At 40.5% G+C, this 21,338-nt stretch overlaps 1 protein-coding gene across 1 annotated transcript in view; it reads left to right on the forward strand.

The window, feature by feature from the left end:
- Positions 1-1,306: 1,306 nt before the first annotated feature.
- The window catches only part of LOC308101024 (uncharacterized protein), a 32,370-nt gene continuing 12,338 nt past the window's right edge, over positions 1,307-21,338 (forward strand). The window contains exons 1-10 of the mRNA XM_080450306.1: positions 1,307-1,488; positions 11,466-11,542; positions 12,759-12,839; positions 13,053-13,112; positions 14,699-14,911; positions 15,161-15,277; positions 17,699-17,744; positions 18,195-18,285; positions 18,671-18,812; positions 21,045-21,149. Of these exons, the coding sequence (XP_080306432.1) occupies positions 1,434-1,488; positions 11,466-11,542; positions 12,759-12,839; positions 13,053-13,112; positions 14,699-14,911; positions 15,161-15,277; positions 17,699-17,744; positions 18,195-18,285; positions 18,671-18,812; positions 21,045-21,149 (987 nt within the window). The 5' untranslated portion in view covers positions 1,307-1,433. The remainder of the gene's footprint in view (positions 1,489-11,465; positions 11,543-12,758; positions 12,840-13,052; positions 13,113-14,698; positions 14,912-15,160; positions 15,278-17,698; positions 17,745-18,194; positions 18,286-18,670; positions 18,813-21,044; positions 21,150-21,338) is intronic.

A 21,338-nucleotide genomic window follows, 5' to 3' on the forward strand; every position in this document is an offset into this window, starting at 1 on the left:
AGGTGTGTGTGTGTGTGTGTGTGTGTGTGTGTGTGTGTGTGTGTGTGTGTGTGTGTGTGTGTGTGTGTGTGTGTGTGTGTGTGTGTGTGTGTGTGTGTGTGTGTGTGTGTGTGTGTGTGTGTTATGGAGCATCATAAACTTTATTAATTATGTTATGAACAACTGTTAATAAACCATACAAACAGCAGGATACAATACAAACAAAACAGGAAACAAACAAGAAATGAAAATGGTGAAGGTTGGTTAATATCACTAATTTAAATTGAAAAAAATATAATAATTTAAAAAAATAAATACTACAAAATAATATATCCTAAGAAATAATAGATAATAATAAAGTAAAGTCACATATATATATCACACATATATATATATATATATATATATATATATACATATATATATATATATATATATATATATATATATATATATATACTACTGTAGCTTTGGTCCATACGCTATGGACCAGAGCTACTGCCAATCATGTGACTTTACTTTATTATTATCTATTATTTCTTAGGATATATTATTTTGTAGTATTTATTTTTTTAAATTATTATATTTTTTTCAATTTAAATTAGTGATATTAACCAACCTTCACCATTTTCATTTCTTGTTTGTTTCCTGTTTTGTTTGTATTGTATCCTGCTGTTTGTATGGTTTATTAACAGTTGTTCATAACATAATTAATAAAGTTTATGATGCTCCATAACACACACACACACACACACACACACACACACACACACACACACACACACACACACACACACACACACACACACACACACACACACACACACACACACACACACACACACACACCCTGTAGTGTGTTGTTGTTGTTGTTGTTGTTGTTGTTGTTGTTGTTTGTCCTAAACTTGGCTATTTCTTCATAGAAAACCAACTAGCCTCCCTCCGGGCTATGGGATTTAGACGGTTGGACGCTAAGCAGCATCTTAAAGGCACAGTCCGCAAAAAATCAGGTCCAGACGGTCATTGGGTCCAAAATGACCCATATCAATTCAATTCAAAATTTACTTGAGTCAAAGCACAAAAGTATTTGTAAAAGTATCAATACTGCAGTGTAGAAATGTTCTACACTGCAGTATTGATACTTTTACCTAAGTAAAAAAAAAAGAAGTACTTAGTAGTACTTTTTCCACCACTGATAAACACATTTACGCAATCAGTTGCCAACGGCAACCAGACCAGCCAATCACAGCGCGGTGGCCGTCCCTCCGGACCATGGGACGGCAGAGTGGTAACGTCAGTGACGTCATCTCAGGAGGAGGAAGCGACAACCAGCAGAAAGATTCCCGCAGATTAAACAGATTCACCCAAAAGTCCCATGTTTTAGAATCCTAATAAAACAAAGATAAAAACATCTTTTAACTCTAACTACCTCTAAAGACCACTATGCTGGATGGATGGTTCTGATGAGGTTCACCAGAGACATGATCCGGCTCTTAGGACGGTGGAGCGGTAAGAAAAGAACTACTTTATGAACAGACTTTTCTCCACAGAGTTGAGATACTTTCACCAACCAGTTCACCATCTAAACAGAGAAAAGAAACGTGTTGGTTCCGTTTAAAGTGTTCATAATGTCACTGATAATAATATATAATATATAATATATAATACTATAGAACAGCCTGGGTTGAGGTTCTGTGGGAGAGGAAACGTTCTGCTGTAAAACGGATCCGTTGGTAAAAGTTTGACTTCATCATTTAGTGAAACTAAAGCTAATTCCGTTGAACTTCATCAACGACTAACTAACTACTAACTACACCCTGACTAACTAACTAACTACTAACTACACCCTGACTAACTAACTAACTACACCCTGACACTACACTAACTAACTACACCCTGCTGGAGTTTATCATGGATGATCCGTTTGGTTACATTACACTCTGATCCAACTTAATGTAACCAAATGGACCCGTTGAGTGTCCGTTAGGTTACATTTGTAACCGTTTGGTTACATTACACTCTGATCCAACTGTGATCAGAGTGTAATCGTAATGTAACCAAATGGACCCGTACAGTGTCCGTTTGGTTACATGTGTTACACTCTCAACAGTTACATTGTAACGAGTTAGACCAGCTACATGTTTGACTTAAGTGTAAATGTGTTACTTTACACACTGATGGCTGCGAACTAAACAACTACACCCTGCTCTAGTTAGACCAGTTCTACTCATAACTCAGAGTGTAATGTAACCAAACGGACCCTAAGTGTCCATTTGGTTACATTTGTTGTTACACTGTCAAGAGTTACATTGTAACAAGTTTAGACCAGTCAGTCAAACTTTTCATTTCAAGGACCCAATTTAGTGTAAAGTAACTACGTACATTTACTCAAGTACTGTACTGTAAGTACAATTTTGTGGTATTTTTTACTCTACTGTGCTTGTCAAGCTGGGGGTCCCCAGTTCAAATATCATTATTTTTGGGGGTCCCCAGTTCAAATATCATTATTTTTGGGGGTCCCCAGTTCAAATGTGATTATTTTTGGGGGGTCATGAAAAGGTTGAGAACCACTGAGTTAAATGACAGTGAACATTTGACTGTGTAGAGAGACAACTAAACATATTTTTTTATCCGCGAAAAACATTGTCTAATCCACCACAAAGAGCTACACTGTGTTGTTGAATTATCTCAGCCCAACAATAAGAATGTGGGGAATTGTCCAGGCTATTATTGAATGTTGTTTTCATAACAGTGTGTCCAATAGGTTGCTAGAGCAGATCCATACCAAACCAAACCAAACAGGCCCCAATTTAGCTGCAGTCTGTAAGTTTCATGTCCGACCCGGGATTTGAACCCTGGACTCCCCGGAGAGCAAACTTCTCCTGCTCTCTCAAGAGGGAATCCCTCTTGTCCAGGAGAGATATAGGATCTTAAGGCCTCAGGCAGAACTACTTACCAACCAGAAGCTGTCCTAAATGAGTCAATGAAAGAGTATGGAGTCCTAGTTATATTGTTTTAACATGCTCTATCATACAGATTGGTTAAATAATGTTTTATTCATTAAAATCAGTTCTGGATTGCAGCTTTAAGTTGAGTCATTATTTGAGAGACACTGATTGGCCAATAGGAGCCATACATAGCGTCATGTGTTCTATTTGTTTACATGTGTTGAGACACCGTGTGGAACAGGTTCTATTATAATGAGTCATTCTTAAAACCACATCAGTGGCTGCGATTCATTCATGTGTTTGCATGTCTGTTACCATTTGCATGTTAAATGTTTACAGTGAAGAGCGTTTCTAGCAGACTACCGTTAGTTGTAGTTCCTTTTTCATGTCACGTTTTTCAGACTGTTAGACATAGGCTAGTAGAGGACAAGTTAGAGCATAAAGGTGGTTCCTTCCAGGCAGCTAGTATAGAACTCCTTTCAGGTCCCCCTCCCCAAACTTTGATGTTTACAAGATACCGCTATGATTCCTTGATGTCTGATGCCCTTTGTGAGCCTTGGAGCTCCTTTGCATTGCAATGCTTTGTTTTTAAATGGCCAGCTTTGATTTGTCAGTTTATTAGCCTGTAATAATGCACTAAAAGGATGTTTAACTAGTCGTGCATGAAAGCACTATAGTCACTTTTGTTCAGACCACTGATTTATTTTGTTTGACTCTGGCTGTGAGATTTATGACATGTTTAATGTAGAGACGTCTTCTCCTTGGAGGGTCTCTGTAAGCAGATGAGGAGGTACAGATGAGGAGGTACAGATGAGGAGGTACAGTTTGGGGTCTGGAGGAGGTACAGTTTGGGGTCTGGTGGTGATACTGTAATGTTGCTGTATTTTGCATTCCTGTGGAAAGGTTTCACCTTTCAGCTCGACACTAATTTAGCCGTACTTCTGAAGGGGAAGTAAAAGAGGACAAAGATTCTTTTGTCCACAGATCATGGATCATTTATTTGTTAAGGACACACATTCCATTGTGATGAAGATGGAAGAAAAGCCTGATTGCTTCTTTTGTAGCACTTGTGCCTCCTAGACATTCAAGTAGCCTAGTGGGCCAGGCGTGGACAGCTGGAATTCCTTCCCCTGTCAAATCAATATGGTTGGAGACTCTTATCTCATGGCCGGGGGGGACAGGAGCCACTGTGTTTACTCAAGTCTACAGCTGTGGCCCCCCTGGTGCAGGAAAGTGAACATAGAGCGGTGGGGCGCGTTGGTTGGTGCGATGTTGGGTGTTGACTAGCCTAGTAGCCCATCTACAAATGTCTTCTAACAGGTTTCTGGAAAACGTATGTTGCTCTATCAGTGGTGCTCAAACCTTTTCATGTCAAGGACTCCCAAAATGATGTATTTAGCTGCTGACCCCCATCTCAAAATATTTAGTTCCATTGACCCCCCAGAAGCAAAGATTTGAGTTACAAATGTTCGCTTTAAAATATATATATTCAAAGATTTGCACACATTTAAAAAAAAGAAAAGAAAAAAGAAGTAGCAGATCTACAAGCTCATTAAGTGCCACGCTATGTATGAGCTTGTAGATCTGCTATTTTTGAATAGCCAAAGTATAAAATAATGGTTATAGCTAAAATCTAAAATGACACAGATACATTCCCGGATTGAATGGACGAGGGCCTAGGCTACACAATAATGACTAAACACATTTTGCAAATATACTAAAACCATTTTCAAAATAGGCGTCCATGTCATTGTAGGCAAACATTTTCAAAACATTTGAAAAAATAGCAATTTTTTTTTCGATCTACAGGCTCACAACACATCACATTGTGACGCTTTGTGAGCTTGTAGAGCAAATGGCACGTAATGGCCTCTGATTTAGTGTTTATTGTGATCCTGATGGATGGGGAGATGGGTTGTACAATGTTATATGTTATAGCTGACAAAACAAGAAGTTTAAAATAATGACTACGTTTTACTACGTTTTTACATAATTGTGAAACATAAAACCACAATTTTTGTATTCATTTTTATTAATTGTACAGCCCTATTGTTGACGTGAAGATTTAAATGAATCTTGGTCATCTTTGTTTTGAGTCATAATTATTTCAGGTTTTTTTTGCATGTCATGACTGTAATCTTAGACTGAGGCAGACCGAGGTGAGAGAACGAAACGGAAGTGGCGTTCACAGATAGGCCCACACACTGCATGAGGCCAGGAGAGCTGTGATAGGCCCACACACTGCATGAGGCCAGGAGAGCTGTGATAGGCCCACACACTGCATGAGGCCAGGAGAGCTGTGATAGGCCCACACACTGCATGAGGCCAGGAGAGCTGTGATAGGCCCACACACTGCATGAGGCCAGGAGAGCTGTGATAGGCCCACACACTGCATGAGGCCAGGAGAGCTGTGATAGGCCCACACACTGCATGAGGCCAGGAGAGCTGTGATAGGCCCACACACTGCATGAGGCCAGGAGAGCTGTGATAGGCCCACACACTGCATGAGGCCAGGAGAGCTGTGATTACCCCATCATTGTCTTGTGAGATGCGTCATGGGCTGAGTACCAATGTGTCACTTTGTCCTCGTCAGGAGGAAATCTCTGGCTGAGCAGAAAGAAACTTGACACTATTCTGCTTCCTGCCTGCACACAGTAACCTTAATGTGAATTCCCCTGAGAGAGCATTTGGTTCCATTTATACACAATTCTGAGTTAACCCGTTAAAACTGCGAACGCATCTGTGCAACCACTTTAACCATTATCTTACACTTTGGCTATTAAAAAATAGCAGATATACAAGCTCATAGCGCTACAAGCTTGTAGATCTGCTATTTTAGAAAAATCATGAAAATTTGTGCAAATCTTTGAATATATATGTTTTTAAGACGACACATTTTTATCTCAAGTCTTTGCTTCTAGGGGGGTCCCTGTAACAACATATTTTGAGATGGGGGTCCGCGGCCAAATATATACGTATCGTCTTGGGGGTCCTTGACATGAAAAAGTTTGAAAACCACATAATATATAGCAACATAGCCTTTAGAAGACATTTGTAGAATCCCCCAGAAGCAAAGATTTGAGTTAAAAAGGTTTGCTTTAAAAATATATATTCAGAGATTTGCAAACATTTTCAAGATTTTTTGAAAATTGCCAAAGAAATGTAAAATGACAAGAGATACGTCCCCGGATTGAATGGGATACATGTACACTAAGGATACATGTACACTAAGGATTTGACTGTGTTTTGGATCTTCCCTTTGTGATTGGGCTCTCCATCCCATGAGGGAGGAGCTAAAGTCAACTGCTGTGTTCTGGTTCTGGATCTCCCAGCTACTAAACACGCCCTTCCAGTCCAGAGAACGCTGATTGTTTTTTATGTCCATATTCAGCGGCTGAAATTGCTTGAGAAAAGACACTGTGTGTTCTGATATAGCCAGTGGTGTAAAGTAACTAAGTACATTTACTCAAGTACTGTACTTAAGTACAAATTCAAGGTATTTACTTTATTGGAGTATTTCCAGTTTTCAGTACTTTTACTTCTACCCCACTACATCTCAGAGGCAAATATTGTACTTTTACCCCACTGCAATTATTTGAAAACTTTAGTTACTTTGTAGATTTGGATTATTATTACAAAACATACATTAACCACTTCAGCCCTATATACATTTCGGCCATTTGAAAATAGCCGATCTACAAGCTCACAATGCGTCGCATTGCGAGCTTGTAGATCGTCTATTTTCAAAACATTTGTAAAAATTTTATGTTAGAAAACTTGGGACATTCTGCATAATGAGTACTTTTACTTTTCGTACTTTTAAGTAAATGTTGATACCAATACTTTTGTACTTTTACTAAAGTACATTTTGAATTCCGGACTTTTACCTGTAACTGGGTATTTCTATATTACAGTATTGATACTTTTACTTAAGTAAATAATTTGAGTACTTTTACCACCTAGTTCAGATCTGAGAGAGTCAGGCCTAGGGCAGTGGAAAAATCAGCAGAGTAAACATCCCCCCCCCCCCCCCCCCCTTTTGACCAAAGAGTGGCATAGAGCTGGAGTTGGTCTGACCCTTAACTTAAGTAGTTTGTGTTCTTTGTGCGTTTGTGTTGTTCAGATCAGATGGGGCTTTTTGCAAGGAACTCATGACATCATCTTTTCCTGGCCCCACCCAATTATCATGGATCATTTAGATTTTACCATTCAACTGTAAGAGGTTATGACAGTTTGTGATTCAATAGAAAAATATGAATAGAGGCGGTCTTTGCCATTATAAACAGTCTATTGGTAATATTTCCTGTCTGCGCCGTTTGAAGTTTGTCATCTGCTCATAGACGTAGGCTAGGCCTGGAGAGCTTTTAGCTTTACTGTAAATCACCTCCTTCAGATGAAGCACACTTTTATATAATGAAGTTTATCGTTCATCTAGAAAATATCCCTTAAATTTCTTTCTGTATTCTGTATTTTCTGTCCTCTCAGGTTGTAGTCAATGTCATATCAGTGACTGAATGATATGACTGTAATATGTCACAGTAACAACAGAACCTTAATGTCATATCAGTGACTGATATGACTGTAATATGTCACAGTAACAACAGAACCTTAATGTCATATCAGTGACTGATATGACTGTAATATGTCACAGTAACAACAGAACCTTAATGTCATATCAGTGACTGATATGACTGTAATATGTCACAGTAACAACAGAACCTTAATGTCATATCAGTGGACAACAGAGCCTTAGTTGACCAGGGTCTCCCAGGGCTCTATACGTTGTCTATTCCTTTTTTCCCTCTACACCAAACCCCTTTGGTGTGCCGCGGCGTGAGCTTGTAGATCGTAGTGGTGTCAAAAATAATCGATTCATAGATTAATCGCGATGCGGACATGAATGATTATGAATCGATTCACAAATGTCCAAAATCTATTCTTATTTTTTTATGTTTTAATTTATTATTAATATTTTGCATATTGCTAATTGCACAGAGCAGCAGCCAGATGTTTGTTGTTCTGTAGATATGATGCTTGTATTGACTGATGAAAAAGTTGCCATGTTGTGCAGTAATATAGAAAAGTGTGATGCATCATCGCGATGCATCGTTGAATCGAATCGAATTATTACAAGGTGAATCTTAATGGAATTGAATCGTTACCTGGTGAATCGTTATGGAATTGAATCGTTACCTGGTGAATCGTTATGGAATTGAATCGTTACCTGGTGAATCGTTATGGAATTGAATGGTAAGGGCACCTCTAGTAGATCGTCTATTTTCGGCAATTGTTCACCCCCAGAATATGTACGCTAGGGCAGTCGTTCTCAACCTTTTCCGGCCGCGACCCCCCCCAAATTTTACCCCAGGTAAATATTGTGAAAATAGCAGATCTACAAGCTCACAACGCTGTGAGCTTGTAGATCTGCTATTTTCATATGTTTTACCCTTTTCTTATATTATTTGACAATTTGGCCAATGTTTGACCAGTTCTTATAGTAAAGTGATAATTCTTTTAGGTAAAAAGGTCTTAAAGGTAGTTAAATTGTCACTTTACTGTCATCTGGGCACCCCCCCCCCAATCATGTGTGGGGGTCCGGTCCACAGGTTGAGAACCACTGTGTTTGGGGTTCATTCATGTGCTTAGGTAGATACTTAGGCCTTCGTAAGTAACTACAACACAAGAGCCACAGAGTTAGACTTTTCCGAGGTTGATGTTACTGTTAGTGTAGGTCAGGCTACTTGAAGGATGAGCTGTGTTGAATGGAACAGCCTGTTCTTCTTAAGCTGTAGCCTACTTTCAGCTCACGCTGAACCTCTCTCTTTTGTAGGAAGATACGGTTCCTTTGTGATTTACCTGATTCTGCTGGCAACCAATGAAAGGTTTTTGCGGTATAGGTAGAGGCAAAATAGGAGTTGCCTGCTCTATCGCGGATCACATGTACCCTCTCACTGTCTCATTCTACACTGTCTAATTCTAGATCTACAATTCTAGATCTACAAGCTCATAGCGCGGCACCAAGTGCCATGCTATGAGCTTGATCTTTTTTTTATCATGAACATTTTTGCAATATATAATATAATTATATTATATATTTATTATTATTATATATTTCTCTCTGAATCTTATATTATCTATATTTTTAAAGCGAACCTTTTTAACTCAAATATTTGCTTGTGGGGGACCTGGAACAACATATTTAGAGATGGGGGGCTTGGCGGACAAATACATATCCTTTTGGGGGTCCTTGATATGAACAAGTTGTGGAATTGTTGTCTGTCTGGAGAGACTAACCCCTGGGGGACTCTGGTCAAAGACTTAAACCCTACTGTATGTACTTAGCATTCTTAGCCACTTCATGCCCTGAACTTTGAAGTGGTTCAGAATGCTTAGGATACAGCATACAACATGTATGGGTCAAGCTGTGTGTGAAGAACATCGTTCATTTAACCCAGGGCTACTCAACTTAAGATGGCTCAGGGGCCACTCAGCAAAATACCAAAAGTCCAAGGGGCCGCAAGCTAAAAATGACGGTCCTATTTTGGATTTTTCGATTTTGTAACACACACTACGCATTGTTATTGTTATAAGAAAATGTACATTTTGACATCATATTCTTTTCACTGTAGCTGTTTATTTTGTGTGTATGTCCAGTGGCATCAGTTCAGCAAAAGCTAAGGTATGGCAAGGTTAGGGTTGCCAACTCCCAGAGATTGAAATAAGGGACACCTATCCTGGGCAAAGCCGCGCGGCCGGGAAAAAATGGGGGTCAAACCCCCCCAAAAACCCGAAATGCATAGAAAACTATGCATTATAACTGTAACAATTGATGTTTGTTTTTGAAAAAAAATGTAGCAACCCATATATTTGAACGGAAATGTATATTTATTTATTTATAAAAAAAAAAAAATTGGTTTGACATTGAGGGGCCGCCAAGACGCTGCGTTGGGGCCGCATGCGGGCCGCGGGTTGAGTAGCGCTGTAACCCATTAAGACCGGGAACGCATCTGTCATTTTTTGATTTCTTTGGCTATAAAATAGCAGATATAAATAGCAGATATACAAGCTCATAGCGCAGCAACGAGTGCCCGCGCTATGAGCTTGTACATCTGCTATTTTCTTTTTTGAAAAAACGTTTGTGCAAATCTTTGAATATACATATTTTTTAAAGCAAATATTTCTAACTCAAATCTTTGCTTCTGAGGGATTCTACAAATGTCTTCTAAATCCTAACAGTTTTTTGGAAATAAATGTTGCTTTTTCATGTCAAAGCCCACCCAAACAAAATAACATGTATTTGGCCGTGGACCCCCATCTCTAAATATTTGGTTCCAGGAAGAACCCCCCTAGAAGCAAAGATTTGATTTAAAAATATTCGCTTTAAAAATATATATAAGATTTGCACACATTTTCACGAATACAAAGAAAAGCTCATAGCGAGGCACTCGCTATGAGCTTGTAGATCTGCAATTTTTGAATAGCCAAAGAAATCTAAAAATGATACACAGATGCGTTCCTGGTCTTAATGGATTAATGAATGTAAGCGTTGTTGGAGTTCACAGCATGTTTCACAGAGTTCACAGCATGTTTCACAGAGTTCACAGCAGAGCCGCACTGTAGCGGCTAAAACCATGATCACAACTAGTGTTGCTTAACACTGTAACCATGGTTATTAATTACAAGTATTGATAATGATGATATTTGAGGGATATTTTCTTTTCTTAAAGTCTCTCTATGTTTATCAGTGCCACATGTTTTGGTCATAATGGTATTTGTAATGTTCTCTTGTGGTTGGTTTATTGTGTTCTCTGTGAGCATGGGGTGAGATGGTTGTACAATGTTCTGGTCAATAAGCCTTGTGTAATGTGACCGCTGACCGCTGACCAAATTACATGTTTGAATGAAGTGCCAAGTTTCACAATGGCATAGTGTAATTCTTAAACATAAAATGGTGATTTCTGATGACTTTCAATGTATTGCTCAGCCCTTGTGCATAGAGCCTTTGACCTGTGACCTCGCTGTGACTTCAGACTGTTCTGTATTTTTACACTGGTTCTCAACCAGTGGTCCTGGGACCACCAGTGGTCCTTGAGGGGGTTCCAGGTGGTCCCCAGCTAAATGATGGGAGAGTTGGTAACCAAATGGACCCTTATAGATCTTTAGCTCTTGAGAGTGTAAAATGAAACCAAATGTTTGGTAAATTGTTGTTAAACATCTGCATTACTTAATTTACAAGAACTCTACACAATTAGAGAAAGTAGAAGAAATATTCTATGTTTTGGGTCTGAGAGTCTGAATGTCATCCAATGCTGGTTCTGTGGCTCAAATGCTGAATAAATAATGGACCTTGATATGAAAAAGGTTGAGAACCACTGCTAGAAGAACAAAGGACTGGGCCTGGGAGCCTCGGGGGTCCTTGAGGGGGTTCCAGGGCCCCCCAGCTAAATGATTGATGGTGGACAAATGTAACCAAATGGTCCATTTTGTTGCATTTGTGCTCTTACACTTTGATGTGACGTGGTGTGTTTTCTCCAACAGGCCCCCCTGTCCAGCAGGAGATGGACTGCGGCGCTGCTACCCATGAACCTGTCCTACATGAGGCCACTCTGTCACAGGTAATCACTCTGTCACACTCTGTCACACTCTGTCACAGGTAACACTCTGTCACACTCTGTCACACTCTGTCACAGGTAAGCACTCTGTCACACTCTGTCACACTCTGTCACACTCTGTCACACTCTGTCACACTCTGTCACACTCTGTCACAGGTAATCACTCTGTCACACTCTGTCACACTCTGTCACACTCTGTCACAGGTGAACACTCTGTCACACTCTGTCACAGGTAACACTCTGTCACACTCTGTCACAGGTAACACTCTGTCACACTCTGTCACACTCTGTCACACTCTGTCACAGGTAATCACTCTGTCACACTCTGTCACACTCTGTCACAGGTAATCACTCTGTCACACTCTGTCACACTCTGTCACACTCTGTCACACTCTGTCACACTCTGTCACACTCTCACAGGTAATCACTCTGTCACACTCTGTCACACTCTGTCACACTCTGTCACACTCTCACAGGTAATCACTCTGTCACACTCTGTCACACTCTGTCACACTCTGTCACACTCTGTCACACTCTGTCACACTCTGTCACAGGTGAACACTCTGTCACACTCTGTCACAGGTAACACTCTGTCACACTCTGTCACAGGTAACACTCTGTCACACTCTGTCACAGGTAACACTCTGTCACACTCTGTCACGGGTAACACTCTGTCACAGGTAAACACTCTGTCACACTCTGTCACAGGTAACAGTCTGTCACAGGTAACACTCTGTCACAGGTAACACTCTGTCACACTCTGTCACAGGTAACACTCTGTCACAGGTAACACTCTGTCACAGGTAAACTCTCTGTCACAGGTAAACACTCTGTCACAGGTAAACACTCTGTCACAGGTAAACACTCTGTCACAGGTAAACACTCTGTCACAGGTAAACACTCTGTCACAGGTAAACACTCTGTCACAGGTAAATAGTTTTAGTCGACGAAATCAACACTGCAGGAAACCACTCACTACAATATGAATGAATTACAGTATTACCATATTAGTGTAGAACCTGTCATTCTGCACAGAGAATATACAATATAACATTTTAAAATGTTGACTGTGTGTGTGTGTGTGTGTGTGTGTGTGTGTGTGTGTGTGTGTGTGTGTGTGTGTGTGTGTGTGTGTGTGTGTGTGTGTGTGTGTGTGTGTGTGTGTGTGTGTGTGTGTGTGTGTGTGTGTGTGTGTGTGTGTGTGTGTGTGTGTGTGCAGGACACACTGAATGGGGAGGAGGGTCTGAGCGAGGAGGAGAAAGTGAAACGGCGAGCAGAGCGGCGCAGAGCCAAGAGAAAGGTGAACACACACACGCGCGCGCACACACACACACGCGCACACACACACACGCTTGTGACTTTTACAGCCTTCACAATTTGCATATCATATCAGGGAATCAAGTTCACACAGAGGTAAAGAATATAATGTATGTGGTCGAAGCAGTTATGTTACATTTGTATGTGTGTGTGTGTGTGTGTGTGTGTGGGTGTAAAAATACAAATTGTGTTTCAGCGGCGTCGGGCACGTAAGAAGAAGAAGGAGCAGGTTAAACCGAGTGGGAATGCTGATCAGGTAATTCAATAATCACAGAACATGGCCTTTTTTCATGGGGGGGGGGTGTGTGGGGGGGGGGGGGGGGGTGTGTGTGTGTGTGTGTGTGTGTGTGTGTGAGAAACATCATTTGGGATGTTGAAAATATCCTTATTTTCAAAGCTTTTCTTTTCACAATGTTAAAGAAAATGATGATCTAAAATCATGTCCTGTCTGTTTCCCTCTGTGTCTTCTTCCCCTTTTAAACTGGAGCATGACCAACTGTCAAATTAAGGAAGTTCACAGAAAAACTGTGAGAGATGTACTTTCCCAGTGAGACATAATTCACATTTCCGTTTGGTCCAGAAATATTGTGCTATCACTTTTAAAGTTGCAATCTGGAACTTTTTAATTAATAAAAGGTTATTTGAATTATATGCAAGGACTTTTTTGGTCTGACTTTTTAGACAAAAGTATTATAAATGTAACTGTGTTGTTTTACATTCTTTTGCCTAATAAAAAATTTGAGTATGTTAATACAATATAACTAGTACTTCTGCAGTTGTTGCTACTCTTCAATTGAGAAATCTCGACCCTGGTGTCGGGTAGGACACCTACTGTTTGACGTGTAGTAACGCCTGAAGCTCATAAGCAAAACGGATGTTTGGTCTCCCAACTTGGGAGACCCGGGTTCAAAACAGATTAAAAAAAAAAAAAAAACCTATGTTGCTATATCAGTGGTTCTCAAACCTTTTTCATGTCAAGGACCTCCCAAAATGATATGCATTTGGCCACGGACCCCCATCTCAAAATATGTTGTTCCGGGGACCCCCACCAGAAGCAAAGATTTGAGTTACAAATGTTCGCTTTAAAAATATATATTTATTCAAAGATTTGCAAAAACCTTCCACAATTTAAAAGAAAATTGCAGATCTGCTGTATATCTGCTATATATTTTTGAATAGCCAAAGTATAAAATAATGGTTTAAGTGGTTATGCAGATGCGTTCCCAGTTTAAATGCGTTAAGTCATTCATATACTGTTAGCCCAATGCTACCCCACAGCACTGTCCTCTGGTTCTACTCATAATGTCTTGTCTCTACATGGACCTGTCCTCTGGTTCTACTCATAATGTCTTGTCTCTACATGGACCTGTCCTCTGGTTCTACTCATAATGTCTTCTCATGGACCTGTCCTCTGGTTCTACTCATAATGTCTTGTCTCTACATGGACCTGTCCTCTGGTTCTACTCATAATGTCTTGTCTCTACATGGACCTGTCCTCTGGTTCTACTCATAATGTCTCTACATGGGCCTGTCCTCTGGTTCTACTCATAATGTCTTCTCATGGACCTGTCCTCTGGTTCTACTCATAATGTCTTGTCTCTACATGGACCTGTCCTCTGGTTCTACTCATAATGTCTTCTCATGGACCTGTCCTCTGGTTCTACTCATAATGTCTTCTCTTTACTCTGGTTCTACTCATAATGTCTTGTCTCTACATGGGCCTGTCCTCTGGTTCTACTCATAATGTCTTCTCATGGACCTGTCCTCTGGTTCTACTCATAATGTCTTCTCATGGGCCTGTCCTCTGGTTCTACTCATAATGTCTGGCCTGCTGCACAACAGGAGGACGATGACGATGATAGTGACGATGATGAAGATGGAGCTGCAGACTCTGGACTGGATGGGAGTGACTCCGAGGCAGAAGCTGCCGTAGAACCGGTGAAAGAGGTCCAAAAAGTGGAGCGACCGGCCATTAAATGTGTCCCTGCTCCAGCCATAGCTCCTCCAGCTACCAGAGGGCCCCAGAAGACCCAAGCCAGACGACCCACTGAAGAGGTACTGTATGTCTACGTGCGTCCTCTTCACACATTTTTGGAGAGAGATAGACTATATCAACCATGAATAACCCAGCTGGGTACCGAAACATGAACACGCCTTGCGTCGCATTTTATGCTTCACCATTTCACTCATTTTGAAAAAGTTTTAGATTTATTTATTTATACATGTTCACCTATAATGACATTTCCAAATAAGGAGGTCAGGTTTAAAGTGGATAACAAAGTGTTTTCTTCTGTCTCCCCGTAGGAACCAGAGTGGGACATAAGCAGTGCCTTCTTTGCTAACGCTGCTAGCCATATCAAACCCAAAGGCTCGAACCGCCGCTCCAAAGAGAACAAGGAGAACGAGGCGAGGAGAGGAGAGGTGAATATACATGCTGATCTCATATTGTGGGATAGAAGAAACATTTTTGTATGGTCAATCATTGCCAGAAAATTGTCTACAATAACAGTATAATTACAAATGAATACACTGAGGGGAAACCCAAATATCACATTTTCTGTTCAGGGGGTTGATCACTCTGAAGGACAAAGGCTCTTTTGTAACTCTGTGATGGCCTGACTGAGCTGTTGAATCAGGAGCTGAGAGTGATCCCTCAGGCTGAATCCTGTCCCGTGGTGGAAGAAGTACTCAGAAATGTTACTTAAGTAAAAGTAGCAATACCACAATATAAAAATACTTCTTACTAGTCAAAGGCCTGTGTTGAAAATGTTACTTGAGTAAAAGAACAAAAGTATTGGCATCAAAATATACTTAAAATACCAAAAGTAAAAGTAAAAATAGCCGATCCACAAGCTCACAACGCGTCGCAATATGACGCGTTGTGAGCTTGTGGATCGGCTATTTTCAAATATCCTATAGGTATAAAATAGGGCTGAAGTGGTTAATGTATGTTTTATAATATAACGATTTATATCTGAAAAGTAACTAGTAACTAAAGTTTTCAAATAATTGTAGTGGAGTAAAAGTAAAATATTTGCCTCTGAGATGTAGTGGAGTAGAAGTAAAAGTATTGGAAATCGGAGATACTCAAGTAAAGTACAAATACCACAAAATTGCACTTAAAGGGAAATTTTGGATTTTTGTGAGATCTGACGTTCATAGTGACAGAACACTATGCAAAAAACAAACAAAACGGAAGTCTAGCTAGACGAGATTTCAATCTCGTCTAGCCAGACTTCCAGTTTTTTTTGGTTGCATAGTGTTCTGTCACTATGAACGTCAGATCTCACCAAAAACAAACAAAAAAAAGCTATTAAAATAAGTGATCTAATGCAAGGCCTATTGGTGCATGTTTTAAGCTGTGGCGGCACCGGGATGGAGTTATGAGATTTTTTTACTCTTACCATTCATCCTAAGATATCATAACATCATAGAAAAGGTAACAAAAGCGTGGTCCAAAATTCCCCTTTAAGTACAGTACTTAAGTAAATGTACTTAGTTACTTTCTACCACTGTCTGTAACTGGAGGCATTTTGAAGTGATGTCCTGACTGAGCAGAGAGTGATCCCTCAGGCTGAACCTGACTGAGCAGAGAGTGATCCCTCAGGCTGAATCATGTCCTCTTGTCTTGTTGTTAGCTGCTCTCTAGCAGGGGGCGAGTCTAACACAAGCAAAGATGGACTCTGCACTGTGGAGGCATGAAAAATGCTTGTTGGAATTCTTGTCTTCGTTTGGCCTACTTTTATTTCAGTCGTACAGTATAGCTTGGCCCCTTAACGCAGTGCATTACCAAAGGCCAATGAACTGCTTGAACGTCAGCTTTGTATGTTCTTTGCCACTATGAAAAAGAAGACAGAAAAACTGAACAAAAACAAAAACGCCGACATGTGCTGGATATGCCGAGCAGCAGTGATGGAAAGTAACTAAATACATTTACTCAAGTACTGTACTTGAGGCTACTTGAGTATATCCAATTTTGTGTACTTGTACTTCTACTCCATTACATCTCAGAGGCAAATATTGTACTTTTACTCCACTACAATTATTTGAAAACTTTAGTTACTAGTTTCTTTGTAGATTTTGATTATTATTACAAGACATACACTAACCACTTCAGCACTATATACATTTCGGCCATTTGAAAATAGCAGATCTATAAGCTCACAATGCGTCGTGATGCAACGCATTGTGAGCTTGTAGATCTGCTATTTTCAAAAGATTTTTGTACATTTTAGAACTTGAAATGGGACATGCTACATAATGAGTACCTTCTACTTTTGGTACTGTAAGTACATTTTAAGTACACTTTTACTCAAGTACATTTTGAATTCCGGACTTTTACTTGTAACAGAGAGTATCTCTACATTGCACTATTGATACTTTTACTTAAGTAACAAATTTACTTACAAAGTACATTTTCCACCGCTGGTTGTTCAGTATAGCTTGGCCCCTTAACGCATTGCATTACCTAAGGCATATGAACTGCTTGAGTCATGGAAAGACGTCAAGTGTGTATGTCCTTTGCTACTAGGAAAAAGAAGACATCCGCTGCCCAGAAAAAACAAAACGCCTACATGTGCTGGATAATGCTGAGCTGTTGTTAACACTTGTACAGTTTTTAAACTATGTAGTCAGGGTTCATTTGTTATTGCTCATTTGTCATTACTCAAGTTATCACTTGACTTGAGACAGGAGTTTAGATAATTGTTTTTTTGTAAAATAGGTCTGTAGAAGCAGCCTGGGACAAGGCGGGATAATAAAGAGAAAGAAGTAATTTATCAAAGGCAGTAGTGTGGCTGTGAATATGAGCTGATAATAACAATGGTCACTACTGTCTTCCAGATGAATGGATCAGACACTGTGAGTAAGAGAAGTGCCTCATTGACAGGTGAGGAGTCACACAAACTACCAGACAATAAGTCTTTATTAAAATTGAAACAAACTGTTGAAGAATGATTGATTACAGTCTTAAACTCCCAGCCCCCCCCTCCTTTATACAAACATACAGTAAGAAGAAGAGACCTGAGCCCCATGGACAACCTGACTAAGTTAAAGGGGAATACCACTCATTTTCAACATTGAACCATGTCATAAAAATATACCTTAGAGCTGTTGTGTGGAACTAAGAAAAAAGTCCCCCCTTCTATGTTGCCTAGAACTGGAGAATTGATTGAATCAGGCTTTATGCTTAATATGTACTTCATCGCAGCGACGGCAACACCAAATCCATAAGTGTGCTTGTAGATTAGATAAGTGTGCTTGTAGATTTGTTCTGTCGACAAGCGAACGACGGAGCATACATTGAGCTGAAATGTTTTTGTGTGTTTTTGTGGTGCAGAAAAAGGGATCAAGCTGGTTCAGGAGGGACAGTACTCCCAGGCAGCCAGCATGTTTACAGAGGCCATCAAATATGACCCCAAAGATTACAGGTAGGTCAACCTGGGGGGTCATGACATGCTTATGACAAACACACAGGTCACATGGGCAGCTAGAACCAGTGGTGGAAAGTAACTAAGTACAGGGTTAGGGTTAAGGCAGATCTACAAGCTCAGTGTGAGCTTGTAGATCTGCTATTTTCATACATTTGAAAATGTGAAATGGGACATTTTGCATAATGAGTACTTTTACTTTTGGTATTTTGATACCAATACTTTTGTACTTTTACTAAGTACATTTTGAATTCTGGACTTTTACTTATAACAGAGTATTTCTATATTGCAGTATTGATACTTTTACTTAAGTAAACAGTTTGAGTCCTTTGTCCACCACTGGCTAGAACAGGCGTGTGTCTTTTTGTGTGTCTTCACCAACTAGGTTTTTCGGGAACCGCTCGTACTGCTACAGCTGTCTGGATCTGTACCCTCAGGCCCTGGGCGACGCAGAACGCTCCATCCAGCTGTTCCCAGACTGGGCCAAAGGACACTTCCGCAAGGGCAGTGCTCTCATGGGCATGAAGGTGGGCAATGGATGCTGTGGGCATCATGGCACATAATATAACATGGCAATGCAATGAAAGGGAATTCCAACTTTACTAGTCTGACACACTGCTCGAGTGGACCACTTTAAAACATTTGTCTTTTTTTATGTGCATATGATGTCATTAGTTGCTTCTCAAGGTTGCTGGCAGAGATGTCCACGAGTCTCTGAGCTCGAGTCCGAGTCAAGTCTCAAGTCTTTGAGGCTCGAGTCGAGTCAAGTCTCAAGTCTTTGAGGGTTGAGTCGAGTCGAGTCCGAGTCAAGTCTCGGGTCTTTGAGGCTCGAGTCGAGTCGAGTCTCAAGTCTTTGAGGGTTGAGTCGAGTCGAGTCCGAGTCAAGTCTTTGAGGGTCGAGTCCGAGTCAAGTCTCGAGTCTTTTTAAAGTCTTTTAAAAAAAAAAAAAATGGGGGGGGGGGGGCATAAATGTAAAAGTATAGACAGGTGATAATAAATCACATTAGATTCACAGATTAGAGATTTTATGTATTTTCCCCACAATTTATTTTCATTCAAATGAAATGTGATTGAACTTGCACTAATAATGACTTTAGTTGATTTTTCACTCTTTAAAATATAGTATTTCTTAATTATTAATAATTACAGCTTGTAGATTGGCTATTTTCATGATTTTTTATTGTTTTTAAATAATAATAAAAAAGGAACATACAAGATTTCCACCCGACAGCGATAATATATAGCCAATATGGTTCTGTATCAGTATATGAGTCAGTTTTTGCAGATTTCATTCTAATTGGCTACTATGCCTGCATATGAATTTCATGGGCCTGGGTAGGTCACCCTGGCTTGGCGGAGATATGCCCTGTTGCGCACACTCGACTCCGCACAGCAGTCCAACAGCAGAGCAGGTGAAAGCAATTCACTTAAACGAGGGCTGTGTTGCGCACCAAAAAACTGTCTAAATGTGGATCCCCAGTTCAAATTTGATTCTTTTGGGGGGTCACGGCCTGAAAAGGTTTGAGAACCACAGCTTTTATGCAGTGAACATTACATGAGCGTAGCGTTTACCGTGGTGAAGTGTTGAATATTCACCCAGCTGGGTTTAACGAAATGAAAATCCGATGTTTCCTAAACGTGCTGTCACAGATGATCCGACCATCTTATAAAAAATGTAAGCATATGCCAAGATAACTGAGGTTATATAGCTGATTCTGAGCTAAACATATTTGTTTAATTTCGAAGTTTTTATATTTAAACTTTATGATGAAAGGCCGCGGCGGCCACACACATAGCAGCTGTTGCGCTCGCCTCTCCATGTTTACGTTAATGAGCAGCATGAAACAGCTTGACTGAAGCCGGCTCCGCGCAGCGCGCACTGGAGCGGAGGTTTCTTTGCGGGGGGGGGGACAGGGGAGTGGAATTTTTTTGTGCATTTCATTCATTTATTTGTCCAAAAAATAAACATAAAATAAAGATTGTCCACGAGTCTTTGAGGCTCGAGTCGAGTCAAGTCTCAAGTCTTTGAGGCTCGAGTCGAGTCAAGTCTCAAGTCTTTGAGGGGCGAGTCAGAGTCGAGTCGAGAGTCTCGTTTTTGGCCACTCGAGTGCGACTCATCTCTGGTTGCTGGCCCATCCATCCACATCTTTTTTTGTTGTTTTCATAACGGTCAGATTGACAGTGTGAACACACCCTTAAAGTCAACAATGAAATGTTTATTATCCTTAACTCATTGACTGCCAGAGTTAAAACATCGTCTACCGTTCCCTTGCCACGGAAAACAGCGATTTTACTGTACTTTAGAAAAATCATGCAATATTCTCCGTGACCTCCTTCCTCACCGAGATGGGCTCGTTACACACACACAGGTCCGGTACAATGGGGAAGTAAATGAGTTAACAGGCATCAGAGGAGTACATGTCAGTAGTCTGTGTGTGAATGAGTCAAGCAGGAGTCATTGATGAAGAAACAGGGTTTGGATGTGGAGTTTGACGGCTACTGCCACAAAGGAACGACCATAATATGGCTTTGTCTGTGATGTTCATCACTTGGGTATTCATCATTGCCTGAGGTTATTCAACATGAGGGCTACGACACCGACTGCCCAGGGAGGCCATAGTTTGCTCAGCTTATAACCGTTATATCAGTTATCACGCTCTGTCCCTTTATCACTCCCCTCACCCCCCAGGGCAAATAAAGGCTGGGCATGTGATGATATATAATAAGGTCTGACCATCATTGTGTGTTGGTGTTGGTAGAGATACAGCGAGGCAGAGAAGGCCATGGAGCAGACGCTGAAGCTGGACAAGGACTGCGAGGAAGCCGTCAATGATCTCTTCAATTGCAAAGTGCTGCAGCTAATGGTAAAAACATGCTTCTTTTCTTTTCCTTGTAAGGTGTGCACGATAATTATGGATTCCAGATTCTTTGGGTATGAGTAAGTTTATTTTGTGTAAAAACAAATAAACCAAAGATAGGAGCCTAAATGTTCTATTTGAGGAGATGTAGGCTGCCCCTAGCGCCTCTGATATCTGGTCTAGAGGGGCGGGTTC

Source organism: Gymnoscopelus braueri, assembly GCF_963280865.1.
Source record: "Gymnoscopelus braueri genome assembly, chromosome: 14".
In the NCBI taxonomy this organism is placed as follows: domain Eukaryota; kingdom Metazoa; phylum Chordata; class Actinopteri; order Myctophiformes; family Myctophidae; genus Gymnoscopelus; species Gymnoscopelus braueri.